General features: G+C 46.2%; 1 protein-coding gene across 9 annotated transcripts in view; it reads right to left on the bottom strand.

Annotated features, from left to right (window-relative positions):
* The window catches only part of WDR7 (WD repeat domain 7), a 414,768-nt gene that overhangs the window by 285,709 nt on the left and 111,022 nt on the right, over window positions 1-18,037 (bottom strand). For 6 of the 9 annotated variants that reach the window (XM_073680963.1, XM_073680974.1, XM_073681006.1 and 3 more), the window contains 3 exons: window positions 16,784-16,870; window positions 7,316-7,434; window positions 4,412-4,535 (listed from right to left, as the gene is read on the bottom strand). In XM_073680963.1, coding sequence (XP_073537064.1) covers window positions 4,412-4,535; window positions 7,316-7,434; window positions 16,784-16,870 — 330 coding nt within the window. The remainder of the gene's footprint in view (window positions 1-4,411; window positions 4,536-7,315; window positions 7,435-16,783; window positions 16,871-18,037) is intronic. The other 3 variants (XM_073680990.1, XM_073680999.1, XM_073681010.1) reach the window with 1 other exon arrangement.

Genomic DNA, 18,037 nt, shown 5'->3' with positions numbered 1-18,037 from the left:
TCTCCCCCCACTTGGCAAGATGACGGCACATTAGGGCTATAGAATGAAGCTGGGATATACAGTAAACGGATTTCAGAAGGTGAGTTTCTAGGAAGCGAGGGCTCTGCCGCCGCCGTCGCTGAGCACTACTGCCTGTGCTTTCCCCGCAATGCCATGACAGACAGACTGACTGCCTCACATTAATTCATTTCACACCACTGCTATCGATCGGGCAGACTGTTCCCTGGTCTCTCTCCACACATTGCCTGTCTGGCTGCCTGCATCCACATCAGCACATACACACAAAGGCCACAGCAAGATAACCTTTTACTTGCCGTTAAAGGAGACGCAGAATTTTTTTTTTATTCCATGCAACTCCAACATAGAGAAAAGGAGAAAATTCTGAGAATGATTTTCGGGTAGACGTTTTGTTAATATTAGCAATTTTGCTATTGAGCTTTATACATTAGTGTCTAGTATTTGCAGCAATTCCCACATCTTCTTTTACAGCCTCTTTTTTTTTTTTTTTAACACGGCTACATTTTAGCATCGGTACTAAAGGCACAACACCCATAGCGGTGGGAACAAACTAAAAAGGCCCCCTGCGAAAGAACAGTACATTTGCCCCTTTATACGTCTGTGACTGTGACAGAAGCTGCTTTCTGCTTTGAAGCTGGACATGGGCCCCTTTATCTCTTGGGCCCCTATGAGAATGCGCACGGTGCACCAATGTTACGCCCGTCCTCGCGGCAGCGGTTCTACACCACGCTATAACTGCCTTGTGATGTCTAAGGAGAGGGGAGAGATGACAAGTGTAAGAAATAGAAACAAAGAAGCATGCCGACTGTGTTGTTGCTTTCCAATAATTGTTTCATCTCACCCTCAAAACTGGATTCACAGCTACACTGCTCAGTAATGAAGTACAATGTCATCTGTGCTGCTGCTAAATCTGAACACATGTAACAGAGATAGGAGACGAGGAATCCCTCATGGTAAGAGAGACATCATAGCAGACAGTCTCCACCCACTTGCCCAGATTCAACTAAAAAATATACAGAAAGAACCTGCAGGGGAGAGAACTGGTGAAAAATGCAGGATTGAAATGAGAGGGTCAATATCACTTGAGTCCAAAGCTTTTTAATATTTTTGTCACCCTGTAATTGTACTTGCTTTGTAGCTGATGCTTGGCATTGAGTGTGGCAGCTTAGTCTCTCTCACTTGCTGTTATACTGTAGTCTTATCTTTTTAGTATTAAGAGTTGGAAAACCTTCATCAGATCCTCTCTAAATATACTTCATCTTAACAGTAGTGTTGAGCGAGCGTACTCATTTAACACCTTAAAGCAGCATACTCGGGTGCTCGCCGAATAGTTTCGCCGTGCTCGGCATCTATGTTTCAGCCGCTGCAGCTGCATGTGTCGTGGCTATTAGACAGTTGTGACGCATGCAGGGATTGCTTAACAAACAAGCAATCCCTGCATGTGTAGACTGTGGGCAGCAGTGTGAGCAGCGTCTTCTTACTTCAGCACGCCTGGTATCTCCAGTATTAGATCAGATAGATAGGGTGGACAGCAGTGTGAGCAGCATCTTACCTCCGCACCCATGGTATCTCCAGTATTAGATCAGATAGATAGGGTGGACAGCAGTGTAAGCAGCATCTTACCTCTGCACCCCAGGTATCTCCAGTATTAGATAAGATAGATAGGGTGGACAGCAGTGTAAGCAGCATCTTACCTCCGCACCCCTGGTATCTCCAGTATTAGATCAGATAGATAGGGTGGACAGCAGTGTAAGCAGCATCTTACCTCCGCACTCCTGGTATCTCCAGTATTAGATCAGATAGATAGGGTGGACAGCAGTGTAAGCAGCATCTTACCTCAGCACCCCTGGTATCTCCAGTATTATATCAGCTAGATAGAGTGGACAGCAGTGTAAGCAGTTTCTTTTTAGCTCAGCACTCCTGGTATTTCCAGAATTTCATCTGACAGGGTGGACAATAGTGTGAGCAACCTCTTTATCTCAACACCACTGTTATCTCCAGTATTAGATACGCTAGATAGGATGGACAGCAGTATGAGTGCTCATTGCTTACCTCAACACCCCTGATATCTTCATTATTAAATCAGATAGACAGGATGGACAGCAGTGTGAGCAGCCTCTTCTTAGCTCAGCACCCCTGGTAAATCAGGTAGACAGGGTGATGCTGCAATTAAACATGCTCAAAGGCTACTGTGCTATTAACATCTCTGGATGGGTTTCTATCAGTGACAAGATGGCAGCTATTTTAATGTATACCACCTGAGAGTTCACGCAGATCCAACCGCTGTGATCTTCTGTCACAAACAGCTCTCTGCTGTCCCCTATTGTCCTGACAATTAAGTGATTGACCAACGATTCACAGAGGAGGCGGCAGGCTGTTTCCACTAATAGGCCGGTTATTGGGAAACTAACAGTGAGTGTATGGTATATACACCGCCGATTTCAACGCATGGAATATATGTATAGGCCCCCAGTATGGTCACTGCGAACTCCACAATAACCCAAGACTACTCGCTGTCACCACCAGTAATTTTTATACAGGCTGACTGGACGCCTGACAGGTAGCATATGGCTTTGGGGTGCGTTTGCAGAACAAAAGGAACCGAACTATAACATTTTATATTTAATCCAGAATGATACGAAGAAGTGTTGATAAAAATTATACATAAGATTTTACAAATGGGATAATACAACACAGAATATGCAATTACATAAAATAAAAAAATAAAACAAAAGAAACTTACTACACCGGTCACAGAGATAGCTCAGCAAGCAATGGAGAGCACTTCAATTGGAGATGTTCAGTGAACAGGTTTCAGGCATACACCGATGTGTATCTCTCCACAGCAGGGGTTGGGAACCTTTTTTCTGCCAAGCTCCATTTTGATATTTATACCATCCTTCGGGGTCAGGACAAATTATACGCTAACTCCACCCACAAACTATGTCCTGACGTTGGCACTGGTGTGCATGCGCGTGCTCATAGAGCAAGAAGAAATTCAAGGGCTGGCAGCCATCAAAATACAGCTGCCGGCTCAAGCACTGCGATCCCCGGGAATTTGCCTGGGGGGTGGATAAAAGGTCATCGAGGGCCGTAAATGGCCCGTGGGCCTGAGGTTCCCCATCCCTGCTCTACAGGAATACAGATCATAATTTGCCTAGATCTTTTATCAGCACCTGAATTACACCCACACACCTTCCCCGGTGATGACCCCACGTGGGCCAGGTTGTGGGATGTCCTTAGTCCTCCAAGATTTCATGAAATTCCCAACTTATGCGATCTCTTCACTCCTGACAATCGTAGAAGTTCAAGATCGCCGCCATATTTTTTATTGGGATTTTACCTTTCCATAGATAATAAACATGACATGGATGGTGTCAGTTATCTGGGCAGTACTGATTTATGGCTTATAAACAGGGGTTACAGTTATGAAAAATATGCATCTTCTTCCCCAATTAGTCCGGAAATTGAAAATATATGTCTCATCAATATCGGATCTATACCAACCCCTATAGTCATAATTTTACACCGGTGCCCAGCCGTCTATGGTAAATATATAACAAATCCCCTGAGGGAACCAAAGTGTCATTTCAATTCAGGATGTATTTCCTGGGGACAAAAGCCTCTTACACTTTCTATCTATGTGTAAACACATGTACCATTTTGTTATCCAACCCTCTCTGGACAGGTAATTAAGACATGAAAGGTCTTTTCAATCTATAAACCTCTGTCTAAGCACAATAGACATCCTCACTGGCACTGCAGGGGTCTTTTACTTCAAAAAGGAGCTGCCTGCATGTTAATTAAGACACTTTAAGTCACTTCCCAACTATAACTAATTTATTAAATGAATGCCTCCTCGCTAGTGGCTCTAGGAATCTTGCTTAATATTTTCTATGACAATGTACTATAGTGATTATCTCCCACAAAAAAAGGGAGTGTGATTTGCTGATTAAAGGTATTTAAACATTTTATTTATAAGGGCTTTTGTTTTTTTAACACCCGGAGAAAAAAATTAAAAAATTAGAGCGCAACTGTGAAAACATGAAATTCCTGGAACTTGCAGTAAAAATGGTCCTCAGGAGGGTTGGTCCTCTCAAACACGACGGTCAATTAATAAGAAAATATAACAGAAGTGGTCAAGTTTCCTGCAGCTCCACCACAAGAAAACTAAAGTACTACATGGTGCCCAGTGCAGTCATTGTGCTTTTTATGTAAGACTCGGATGTGCTGGGTCCTCCAGACTAACAGAGACTCCATTTCATTAACTCCGATGTCCTCTCAGGATAGTATCAGATGTACAGATGCGATATATCATACAAGTCGATAATATAAAGTTGCATTTAAATCGGAAAAGCATTAGATTGTTTGCCAAGAATTAATGTAAACTTACGTGACATGATGGTGTCGACATACTGAGGCAAATACGGTGCCCAGGAATCAATGGTCTCCTTACGTCCCGACTGCCCGATCCGTCGTAGTTCTGCCAGTAACAGGGCTTGGCCAGCTTCCCGGACCTGAAACCAAAGCACGGAGAATCAACCCTCAGTGATCTGATTTTCTTCTAAGTATACATGTTGATTGAGAGCACCATGACACACTCCTTGTCCCTGTCCACCAAGGATACAGGTGGAGATTTAATACTAAAGGTGGCCACACGTGTGCAGCCGTCTCTATTCAGGTGCACGGGAGTTACCGAAACATCACTAGCTCGGCTTATTATTCTGGAACCAAGAACATAACAGGGAATCACATAATTACTATGTTTAGCTCACAGAGCATTGCCATGCACTGTGGCACGTCCAACATATGCAAAAGAAGCTAGAAACTTGGAAAAAGGAGGAACTGAAACAATGTTTCCCTCTGCACAGGGTTACAAAAAGACACACTATTCGGCTTTTGCTGGGTGAATATAATAGATGTATATGCGGATAGCTTTTTTAGGAGCATATACCTAGGTGTGCACAGCACCTAGAGGTCCTTTTATTACAAAAGGCAGCACATAAAAGAGTATGCTCAAGTCTGCAGTCTTGACTGCAGGCTTGAGAAACATCACAGCGCCAGGAGTGGGTGGGCGCTTGATCACAAGTATGTATGTGATCTGCATACATGCAGGTCACATGTCGACTAGACATTCATACCCTCATTTAACGCAAGTGAATTGAAAAAGGCCGGATACGTCTATAGTCTGAGTGTGGCCAGAAGAATGCAAATTGCTTATTTACAGTCACATAAGCGCTCGCTCCAGTCATCGGAGAATCCTGACAGTGTGCACTTGAGCCCCCCAAGCCTAGACAACCACTTTAAGTAGTGTCAATTAACCAGGTTATCAGCGCTTGGCACTCGTTATGTTTAAAGGGCCTTTTACACAGGGAGCAACTTCCTTTCAACACATCAAAAAATGCTGTCAACAATTGCATAGATCACAAAAAAGATGCGATTAGATGACAAACGATTGTTCAATTGATTGTGGGTTGATGTTTACATAAACTAATGATTGGGGACATGCCACCCCAAACATATAGGGGCATGCAAGATTTTCAAATGTAAATCCCTGACTTTGTACAAGTGTACCTAGAAAAATAAAAGAAGGCAAAGGACGGCAACCAAAAACTATTAACACTTCTAGTTTGATAGCATTCTTGCTTTGCAGCATTTTTTCTACACCTGCCTAAAACTTTTGCCCATTACTGTACATAGAGGTAAGCGGTGCTCGTGGTTTGATGTGACTTGGAATTGTTGCCTTTCATCAAATGTAAGCAGAATACAGATCCTCATATCCAGGGACAAGACGATTTTTAACAATCTGCTTCATTGAAAGCAAAAGTAAAAGACAAACTGAGGCTGCGGATGACCAATTATAAATGATTTGTCTGTGTGGGAGACGATCATCACTTGGTTTTGGCACATGGAGACATTCCCTTAAGGGAGTGAGAAGCTGATATCCAATTAAGCCATGAAGGGGTCGGACAGACAGGACACTGCTTATGGGTGTGATGTGGAGGGCAGCGAGTCATTCATCAGGTGGGGTACCTCTGTCACCGAGGGTTAAATGTGCGCGCTGTGCTAACATCGAGCGTGCCAGTCTGATGGCAGCGCCAAACGTTTTCATTGTAACACTTATGACATGTCATTTTAATAATCTTACGCTCATCTGATGACCATGTATTGACTGTCAAAAGTAAAAAAAAAAAAAAAAAAAAACCTTTAACCAAAACTGAATTAGAGGGAGCGGGGGCGGGTCTCTGCCGCGGCCACAGGAAGCGGGGGCGGGTCTCTGCCGCGGCCACAGGAAGCGGGGGCGGGTCTCTGCCGCGGCCACAGGAAGCGGGGGCGGGTCTCTGCCGCGGCCACAGGAAGCGGGGGCGGGTCTCTGCCGCGGCCACAGGAAGCGGGGGCGGGTCTCTGCCGCGGCCACAGGAAGCGGGGGCGGGTCTCTGCCGCGGCCACAGGAAGCGGGGGCGGGTCTCTGCCGCGGCCACAGGAAGCGGGGGCGGGTCTCTGCCGCGGCCACAGGAAGCGGGGGCGGGTCTCTGCCGCGGCCACAGGAAGCGGGTCTCTGCCGCGGCCACAGGAAGCGGGTCTCTGCCGCGGCCACAGGAAGCGGGTCTCTGCCGCGGCCACAGGAAGCGGGGGCGGGTCTCTGCCGCGGCCACAGGAAGCGGGGGCGGGTCTCTGTCGCGCCACAGGAAGCGGGGGCGGGTCTCTGTCTGCTCTCCTGTCACACTGTGTAAAGGCTTAAGAGGGAGCTGGGGCCATTTCCGGTGACTACCTCTTGAAGCTCATCAAGAGAATGCCAAGAGTGTGCAAAGCAGTCATCAAAGCAAAAGGTGGCTACTTTGAAGAACCTAGAATATAAGACATATTTTCAGTTGTTTCACACTTTTTTGTTAAGTATATAATTCCACATGTGGTAATTCATAGTTTTGATGCCTTCAGTGTGAATGTACAATTTTCATAGTCATGAAAATACAGAAAAATCTTTAAATGAGAAGGTGTGTCCAAACTTTTGGTCTGTACTGTATAAGAATGGTGTGCGCGCCAAAAGCAGATTCATTTGTTGTTTGGGTCAAGGACAACAAGGCCGTGACTGGTTTTGACTGTTATTTCTTGCTACTGAATGTTGTTCATGAGATGTAAAAGCACATAATAAAGAGGTGGTCTCATCAAGAGACAACCCATTTCAGAATGTGGCCCCAGGGGTGAATACTTGATCGCTCCATGTCCCACTCCCGGTAACCACCTGGCATTTCCAATACTGATGGATGTGATTTAGGAAACAGAACTCTGCTCTCACCTCCAGACACCGGTCCTGCCACCTTCTTGCCAGCATTTCTAGTAGTGGTGGTCTGAACTTTTCCAGCCCCAGTAGATCGGGCAGCATGACGCAGTGCATAGCTGCCAACTGGCTCCATCCTACAGAGATAAAACAAGATGTCAGAATAGCAGGAACAACCCACCCTTTCCTGCAGCCAGTATATCTCTACTCAGGCAATGTCACCTACACATTACACAGTGCTGTGGGAAGTAAAAGAGGACACTCATAATTGACACACTGCAATTTTCTGCCTTAAAAGGGACTGTCAGCACAGAATGACTGTTCAAACCAGGTACCGGCGCTCGGTGCACCCTTGGTGTGGCCAAACAACTTCCCACCTACTTGTTTTCTATCTATCTCCACCTTTCACTGGCTATATGAAGTCAGAGCTGTCAATTAAAGTTATGAGAAAGGGGTAAAGATGGAGGGAAAAACAAGCAAGTGGGAAGGTCCACTTAAATGTTTGGCCACACCAAAAGTGCACCGAGCGCCTCCAAGGGTGCACCGAGCGTCTGTACTTGGTTTGAACGGTCATTCTGTGCTGTCTAAGTCATTTCAAGAGAACTAAGGCTGTGTGCCCACTATGCGTTTTTTAAGCGCTTCCGCAGCGGCAATTCCGCTGCAGAAATGCTTAAAAAAAGCATGGTAGAAGGTCTGCTATGTTCCCCAATGATAATCCGCATGTGCTGTGCACATGCTGCGGAAATTTACGCTGCAGATTATCATCATCATTGCAGAAAAATCTGCAGCACTACCAATTATTTTGCGGAAGCGCTGCGTTTTCGCCGCCATTGACGTGCATTGGAACGCATGGAATCCGCATCACTACATCTGTACATGCGGAATCCATGCGTTTCAATGTGCGGATGGTACCCGGGTTTGGAGAAGAGGAGACTCCCCTCCGGACCCGGGTACCATAGAACCTGTAAAAAAAAAAAAAAAAGAATAAAATAAAAAATAAAATATTATATTTACCTTCTGATGGCGTCCTTGTCTCCTCTTGCCGCAGATCACGGTGGACGGAAGGACCTGCGCTGAAGTCATTTAGTCATGTGACGGGTCACGCGACCGCTGATGTCGGCAGGTCCTTTAGTCTACCGCGAGCTGCCGGCAAGCAGAGGCAAGGACTCCGGGGGCCATCAGAAGGTAAGCATATATTTATTTTTTACCATTCTTTCGGTCACACTATATAAATCCATGCCGGTTGCATGGATTTATATAGTGTGACCAAGTTGTCAAGCACTTTCCAAGTGATGCTAAAATCGCTTGGAAAGCACTTGTCAACCCGCATGCAGAAATGCAAGTGAAGAACGCTTCACATCCGCTTGTCCCTGGCAGGAAAAACGCATGTACAATCCGCATGTACAATCCGCATGCGTTTTTTTCTGCCAGGGAGATTCAGAAACGCTCAGGAAAAAATCCGGAGCATTTCTGCATTGTGGGTACATAGCCTAAAGCTAGACATGACTGTGGGTGTTGGATACTCAATGGGTGGAGCCCATAGTCATAGCCATTATGAAACATCGCCACACCTTGGGAATGTCTGGTATCGCAACGCAGCATTATTGCTGTAAATGGGGTTGAGCAGCAATATCATGCAATCACTGGTTAAAAATATGGCTGAGGACCCAAGAGTGTTCTCACTTTCAGCATGCTACACTATTTCCCATGCAAAACATAACAGTCCACTCAGATCCTGCTCAGTGCACTAGATATTTACTGCTCATGAAAAATTCAATGTCCTTCTTGCAGGGAAAGTTTCTCGCCCAACTATTAACCACCTGTCTTTAGAAAGGAGATGAGCAGAGGTGACAACACTTACTGCACACTTAAAGGGGGATTTACTACGACTGGCGTTTCATATGCAGAAGGTAATTGGAGTAAGTTAGGCCAAAGCTATTAAGTAACACACGAGTTAATACATTTGGCACATCTTAGGCTGTCTGCACCATGAGCTGAAATTTGTGCCAGTCTTAGGCCGTATAATTCATGCCAATTTTTGCATAGAATCTGGTCAATGTGCCGAGGGGTGGTTGGTCTCGCAATAAGGGTGCAGTCAGACGGCCTTATAACACGGACGATGATCACATCGCAGTGCATGGACTGGCCGGCGGCTCTCCTGACCCGAATGTGACAGCGTCATAGAAATATATGCTGTCAAGCTCGGGTAAGGAGAGCCGCCAGACAGTCCAAGCACTGCGGTGTGATCGTTGTCCGTCTTATACGGCCGTCTGACTGCGCCCTTAGAGTCGAGCAAAATGATTTGCCGGACCCTGGTTCAACGGCTACGTCAGAAGATTGCAACTCCAGGATCAGACTCCGGTGCCTCTTTTGATTAGTAGGCCCAACATAACGTCATGCATGCGTCATATCGCAACAATGACGTCACGCCGGGGATGCTGGCAGGCAGGAGGAAATTCACAGTGCTTTGGTACAGCAGCCAAGGACTACCTATGTGGCCTGTGAATAATTTTCTCTGAACTCTACTTGCAACGCCTGCTAAGTGCTGCCCACTTTTTAGAACAGAGGTGAGAAATCGGAAAACGGTAACGATTTGAGAAAGTGGTGCAGATCACTAGAACTGGGAACCCGTGCCTGCCTTTTCTCTCCCGGCTGCAAAACCGCATCCAGAAGGAACTGAATGGAGCAGCAGGTTGCACGTGCGCCCTGCAGCTGTCCAGGTTTAATTAATTAATTATCCCCCTTTTCTCTCCTTGCTGCAAAACAGGAAAGAGTTGAATAGAGCAGCAGGTTGCACATGCGCCCTGCAGCTGTCCAGGTTTAATTATCCCCCTTTTCTCACCTTGCTGCAAAACCGCACCCAGATGGAGTTGAATGGAGCAGCAGGTTGTACGCGCGCCCTGCAGCTGTCCAGGTCTATGTTACCTAAAGTGTACCTATAATTTTTAATGTTAAACCCCCTTACCCGTCTAGCAGATCGATGGGAATTGGGTTCCCAAGAGCCCCTCTGCTGCAAAAAAGCTCAGAAGCGCTGAATTTCTGCGCAAGTTCATAGTACGGACCTCATGTCGGGAGGTAAGAACATGTTCAGGCTGGAATTCCCCTTTAATAAATCTGGTTTTAAAGGGGCTTGGGTGCATCTGTAGAAAATGTTCTCCCATGCAAGGTAGAGATGATGGGGACAGCTGTATCACAACGGGGCTTTATCCCGATGTAGCACTAGATGCCTTTCCCTTTAGCTCGGCATCAGTTGGGGGCCCCAGCGGTCGATTTTCACCATTCAGACCGTGAGGACATATATTATTGATAAACCTTCAATACATATCATGGGAAAACCTGTTTAATATCTCAGTGTGTAGCTTCAAGTCAGCAGTCTCAAGGATGCGTCTTATTAAAGTGCTGCACTGCATACAAATACCACATTCATCTCTTATTGGCGGTGCAATTCCCCGTACATATCCCCCCCCTCTGTGTTCTTCGGCTGGACAGTTGAAGAGAATATTAAACTCCCAACCCCCTGGGAATGTGCATACATGATAACAATATTTCTGAAGTCATGGTAATGACTCCAACATGGAGACAGTAAATGAAAAACTATCACAGTCAATGATTTCCTTGCTGTGCCCGCTCCCTTAACCCAAGATACTGCGAGCATGAAAGCGATGAAATCAAACAAAACCCTTTAAATGTTGCTTCCCGGGGGACAGACTATAGAGTCTATACTGCCTGCTGGTGATAAGGCAATGAAATGGACATGCACAGTAAATCAATGGACGTTCCTGCATCCCCCCACCACACCACCTCTTCAATGTAGAATCCCCTCATTGATGTGGTTGATACAGATTTCACCTGCCCTGGAAACCTTTCCCCGTGACGATACAGACGTCACTTGTAAAGACTTGGACGAGAGCTGGATTCCCATTCTTTGATCCATGCAAAGATAAACTGAAGCTGCTCCACACGGTGAATCTGTGTACACCCAGCAGCTACTCTGGTCTGTCCATAAAGCAATAGATTTACGGCAGCCTGGGGTCGGGAAGACTCAATGTGCCCAAAAAAAATATGCATTTTCTTCATAAGCATTATCAGAAAAAAAAAAAAAAAAAAAAAAAAGCTGTTGTCGGCTACCCATCCTCCACTCATAGTAAGTGGGCTATAATCACAAGCAAAAACTCTCCAAAAACAGATAAAATATTAAATCTGATAGACAGAACATAAGAGCTGAAGCCGTCAATGTTCCGGAAGCATGAAAAATGTTACTTCGTTGCTGCGTTTACATGAAGAAACCGGAAATGGGAGAAGGAAGAAAGGTCAGTCTGTAAAATCTCCCCATGGAAGGATACTGGAGCTTTTCTTCGTGTTATCACCCTCTCAGCAATCCATCTACTCTCTGTACAGCCTCCAGAGAAAACATGGGGGACACGTTGTTTCAAGCCCTTCCCTAAGAGGGCATTTACACTGGTCGATTATCAAAAACAAACCTTCATAGGAATGCTCGGTTCCTGATAATCAGCCGGAGTAAGCAACCAGCCAATCAACTGATGAATGAGCAAAATGCTTGTTCGTTGAGTGAAATTATTTTTGAGCTTGCTTAAAAAAAATAAATCATCGTACTCGGCAGCACATCGTGCTATGTAAACTGGACATGTGCTGCTGAGAACGATGACAGTCTATGTGCACTAAATAATCTATGCACATGGGAAGTGCGGTTGGCCCGTCTATACAAGCTGCTAAATGACCTTCGATCAGTGGGTATTTTGCCCATCGCTGGTGGTTTAATGGACGCCATTGGCTAGTGGGTATGTTCACACGCTGCGTTTTTACAACTCTTTTATAAAGTATGTTTTTCTGTGCGCAAAAGGTGCCATACACTTCTATGAGCAGCTTATCTCCCCAGAACAAAAAAGGATCGGGAGTTATAATTCCAGTCATCATCTGTCGGAGTTAGAGTCAAATCAGATAATTGGAAGGTTGAGACTATTGTCATCTAATGAGTATGGGGGGGTCTTTATCGTCATCTCCCCCATTTACAACCTTCAGTGACCTCACAAATTAACGCTCTTATCAACCATAGTCCTATATTGCCATCTCTTAGACTGTACAGCCTCGAGTGAATGCAGGGCAGATGCTAAACTTTTCTTCAGTTTATCATCCTCTTTAACAATCGCAGGCAGCTTCTCTCATCTCCCTCCCTTTGTCCACCATTGAAAACTTATTTTTTTTAAGCTTACGATAAATAGGTGTAATATTCTGTGTAGATTGATTTCTTAATACCGTATATTTTTATAGCAGACAGGGGAAAAATGGGTTGTAGAGAGGGAAACCTTTTTGTGTTGAGCGGACCGTCTCCTATCGGCTAGGATCCCTGGCTCCCCTATTGATTAGCCGGAGGTTCACCGGGCTCCCGTCCAGTGGCCACAGAATACAGACTTGCAAATATATTCATTCCCCTCTTATGTCAAGTGAACATTTGCTACTTTTGTCCAATTTAAAAGGAGGCAGATTCGGTCTCAATTCCCCAACAATTTGCTGAGATTTGGGGTCTTGCTGTTGGGACCCCAAGTGAAGGACCACTATCGGACATGTGGCCAGATGTAGTTACAGGTAGCTTCTGCCTTCTTCACGTGAGAGTAGTGTAAAAAAATAAAGCGTGAGGACACGCGGCCATTGTGCGGAGTTTTATCCCCAGCCGGAGTGCGGCACGGGGGCGTCCGCTGAGATTGTGCTTGAAAGAGATCTCACCCGGGGATAGCGAGGCAGATAGTAAAGGTCACTAGTTTATCTGCGGCTGCACATGCGGGGGATTCGGAGAAGCTTCTGATTGTGCTGATACATTTATAATGAAGGCCAGCAGTAACTGTATCACTAGACCATGAATATTTGCTCTTTACGCTTCTCCCTGACGCCTCCAGCTCCCAAAAATTCACAACTATATTCAAAACTTTCTTTAGGTTAAACTATAAAAAAAGAAAAAAAAATTAAGTCAATCATGAAGAGAGGGCCGGGTTTGGCCACAGTCACCGACTATAGCACAGTATTGTTACAAACGTCAGGGATTGCTTAAGACGATAAAGGGGACATATTACGGCTCTAACCTCTGTGGTTACGGTGCTGGCTGCTCCCATTGAAGGACAGGCCATGTCCCGTTCTTCAGTTACTTGACCTTTGAGGCCTGTTTGATTGTCTGCAGTGGTCCCCAGTAATCGTCCATTCCAGTGACCTGAAGGCTGCAGCCAATCCCAGAGCACCTCAGGAGACAGTTGACTGAAGAATGGGATGCTATCGCTCCATCGTCCATCGAAGACCACCTGGATTCACAGGAGTTAAAGCCAGAGAAAATGCCTATGGGCAGGGGATGACTTACTGATTGATGAGGGTCCAACCACTATGACCCCCCACATCTGAATGGAAAGGAGTTCAAGCATTGTCTATCGAACTATTGAAGACCCAGAGGTGCACATGATCAATCTCGGTAAAGCCTCGCTCTTGGACACAATGGGGGTTTAAGCAATTGGATCCCCGGCAATCAGCAAGTGATCATGAAGAATAGAAGATGGCATACCAACTTGGTAAAACCCTTTAAGGAGCCAGCTAATGTGGACCTTGGGGATGATATTTTTCATTTTTTCTGCCCATCACCACGTCCCAAGAGTTTACACTCGATATAGCCGTATGAAGGAGATGTTTAAATGGCTCCTTTATTATCAGTTGTGGAAAAAAAAAACAGCAATCCCACCACAGTTTAATGGGTTTTATTTTTATGACATTCACTAATAATATGCTAACTTTTTCTGCGACTGCAACACCTAGGCCACGTTCACACGTTCAGTATTTTACATCAGCATTTGTAAGGAAAAACCAGGAGTGGAACAATTTGAGAAGTATAATAGAAACACGTCACCACTAATGCATTTATCACCCACTCCTGGGTGTATATGTATATATATATTTATTTATCTCACATTATTATGAGTTAAAACATAAAAGCAAGTGTGCATATGTAAATGAGGGGAGATCTGGGTGGATTTGCTGAGGTATGGACCTGTGTTCGGACCAACAGCTATTTAAGATGTCTGAATATCTTAAAGAAGTTGGCCACTTTCTGATGACATCTCTACAATGCCGTGTCCGGTCACATATCCTTAACACAGCGTCCTGCTTCTTGTCTCCTGCTGGACATGAATCCGGTGTAAACAGTGGATATAGGCTGGTTTATCCTCCATTGTGTCAGAGATGCCAGTGATCCCAAGACTCCTTCCCCGGCTTCATCCTCTCCGGCGTCGTTCTTGGAATTGTTCAGTGCGACAGCTACAGGAATTCTGCACGTCAGCTTCAGTGCAGAAGGGAATGCGGCCAGGGAAGATGTCCTGTCAGTAGATCAAGTGACTGCCCCCATATTTAAAGGGTTTTCTGGAAAAACCCACTTGCCCCCCCCCTCCCTCATTGCAGTTTGTTTAAAAAAACAAAACAGAATAAACTACACTTTACTTATCCTCCCCGAGTCCGGCGAGTTCCCAATAGAGACGCCGAGAGAGCTCCGATGGAGGCGCCGAGAGAGCTCCGATACAGACGCCGAGAGAGCGCCGATGGAGGCGCCGAGAGAGCGCCGATGGAGGCGCCGAGAGAGCGCCGATGGAGGCGCCGAGAGAGCTACGATGGAGGCGCCGAGAGAGCTACGATGGAGGCGCCGAGAGAGCTACGATGGAGGCGCCGAGAGAGCTACGATGCAGGCGCCGAGAGAGCTACGATGCAGGCGCCGAGAGAGCTACGATGCAGGCGCCGAGAGAGCTACGATGCAGGCGCCGAGAGAGCTACGATGCAGGCGCCGAGAGAGCTACGATGCAGGCGCCGAGAGAGCTACGATGCAGGCGCCGAGAGAGCTACGATGCAGGCGCCGAGAGAGCTACGATGCAGGCGCCGAGAGAGCTACGATGCAGGCGCCGAGAGAGCTACGATGCAGGCGCCGAGAGAGCTACGATGCAGGCGCCGAGAGAGCTACGATGCAGGCGCCGAGAGAGCTACGATGCAGGCGCCGAGAGAGCTACGATGCAGGCGCCGAGAGAGCTACGATGCAGGCGCCGAGAGAGCTACGATGCAGGCGCCGAGAGAGCTACGATGCAGGCGCCGAGAGAGCTACGATGCAGGCGCCGAGAGAGCTACGATGCAGGCGCCGAGAGAGCTACGATGCAGGCGCCGAGAGAGCTACGATGCAGGCGCCGAGAGAGCTACGATGCAGGCGCCGAGAGAGCTACGATGCAGGCGCCGAGAGAGCTACGATGCAGGCGCCGAGAGAGCTACGATGCAGGCGCCGAGAGAACTACGATGCAGGCGCAGAGAGAGCTACGATGCAGGCGCCGAGAGAGCTACGATGCAGGCGCCGAGAGAGCTCCGATGCAGGCGCCGAGAGAGCTCCGATGCAGGCGCCGAGAGAGCTCCGATGCAGGCGCCGAGAGAGGTCAGATAGAGAGACAGTACATTTTCCAGCTCCAAAGATTGGGTCTTCATTGTTTATAATGGGGTCGGTTTCAGTTTCAAGTTTAGGTCAAGTTCTGGTACCCAAACCGAACTTTGGACTAAAGTTTGGGTCGGGTACCAGAACTCGAACTTCCATGGGTCTGCTCATCTCTAATCGGCAATGCAAGTCTATCGGTGAGTGAAAAAAGTCGGACTGTACTCTGATGACATTAGAGTGCGATCCAATTTTCACGGACTGTCACGTAGGAGAAGATGGAGCAACTTTTTTATTTTTCTCCACCTACGATAAAAACTGCTGGCCCTCACTCGGACCACACTTTGATCAAAATAAAACAGTCCGTTTTCCTTGTATGTGAGGACCAGGGTGCCGTAGTGAGAATACAGCAGAATGACGGTTTTCGCGGCCAGTGCATGAAAGTTTATAGAAGAGTTGAGTAGAAAGATTTGCAGGACCATCAGTAGTCCATGGCTACCCGATCAGGGACTGCGAACCTCCTCTTAATTGCTGGCCTCCAAGCCGCCTCTTCTGTCTAGCAGGCCTGGCTCAAAGTCATTATTTCAAGCATGATTTCACGCCGAGCCCATTAATTAAAAGAGGCGTTGGGGAAGGAGGTGGTGGCGGACTCTAAGCCAACGTCGCAGACCAGGGTGCTGCAAAATGTTTTTGTTGAACTCTACTTTATGGCAACTTAAAGAGGTCATGAGCTTAAAACTATAATAGGGATCAAGGGCACAGGGAATTCTCTGGACTGCCGATCTTTATTTACATCGATAATCCTACAATTAAATTCTCCCCAATCTGAAAACAGGGAACAAAAGCGAGTACTCAACAGCACAACAAAATGGAGAAAAACAAGACTGTCCTTTTTAACACAGGAAATAATACAAGTAAATGGAAACACTGCACATGTTACAAAAGCCATGACATAAATACACACACGGAAAGAAAAAAAAAGATAAAGACAAGCAGTCAAAACAAAAGACAGCAGGAGAAAGAGAGGCAAAAAATACCTTCATTGACTGAGAAACAGGAATGCAAAGAGCGATCAGACCCAGAGGGATCGGAGTCAGCGCGAGCGGAAGCATCAGGCGCAACAGCTTTCAGAGGAAACAAGAGAAGAGAGAGACAGGAGAAAATGAGCTACGGTGGCGCTTCCAGTCCGAACAGATCAGTATACAAAGCAGAACACAGAAATACAGCTTTTAGCAAGAGAGAAGAGACAAGCAGATCTCAGCCGCGCAAGTACTGACAGACAGCGAGCGTGCGAGCAAAAACAACGACAGCACACAACACGTCCCGGACAGTCCCATCAACGAGATCTTAATTTTATCAACTAGATGTACAACTGTAAAAAAAATAAATAAATAAAATAATTACTTGGCCAGCCTCTAGTAATGATGAAATGACTTTGTTCATTCTGTACCAGTCTACACAGTTAAGCCGACAAAATGATCTACATTAAAAAGAAAAAGTGAGCCTGCTGTGCGCACTACTGGACAGTGTGAAAACCACGAAGCTAGAAAGGAAAGCAGGCGTGTATGAGCCCTGAAATAACATCATTTTCAGATTTTACCATGACTCTGCTCATTCTGCCCAAGTTTATATGGTAAAGTTGGCAAGTGATTAACAGAAAATGTCAGCCCAATATTTCAAGATTTTTTTTTTTATAATAAGAAAAATATAGAAATGAGGTTAAAAAACACAAAGAGGATTTCTAGTTTCAGAAAACCTGTCTCTAGGAGCAGTTTGTTTAAAAAAACAAAAACTTGCTTTAATCACTGTCCCGGGTCCAGCCCCGAGTCCCAGCCGCAGCTCCCGATGTCTGTTACTGTCAACAGCACTGACATCACATTGACAGCGCTGCAGCCAATCCACAAGTTCAGCAGCTCGGCCAGAGTAGACGGCACAAACCGCTAACAACCACTTTGCGCATCGATTGGCTGCACTGTTGTCATCAGACACAGAGAGCAGCGGTGGAGACTCGGCGCCGGACACAGGGAAAGTGAGAATGTTTCATAACTTTATTGTGCAACAATTAAAGGAGGTTTTTGAGTTTTGAATCCGCATCTTTATACAGCCTATTCGGGATTTCTAACTTAACAGGGTGGGGAGGGGAACCTCTGTTCAGGGTCTTCATCATTTGTACAGCGGTTATAAAGAGCATATCTTCCCTGGAGGACCTGTCCTGACCTGTGTTTTACACAATGGCCATGGTGCAATACTTAATTTCACCAGCAGTGGCACTGCAGGGAAATTCAACACTT

Source organism: Phyllobates terribilis, unplaced genomic scaffold, assembly GCF_046119375.1.
Source record: "Phyllobates terribilis strain yellow unplaced genomic scaffold, ASM4611937v1 Scaffold_1__5_contigs__length_1240528914, whole genome shotgun sequence".
Classification (NCBI taxonomy): Eukaryota; Metazoa; Chordata; class Amphibia; order Anura; family Dendrobatidae; genus Phyllobates; species Phyllobates terribilis.
This window is presented reverse-complemented; position numbering and strand designations above follow the sequence as displayed.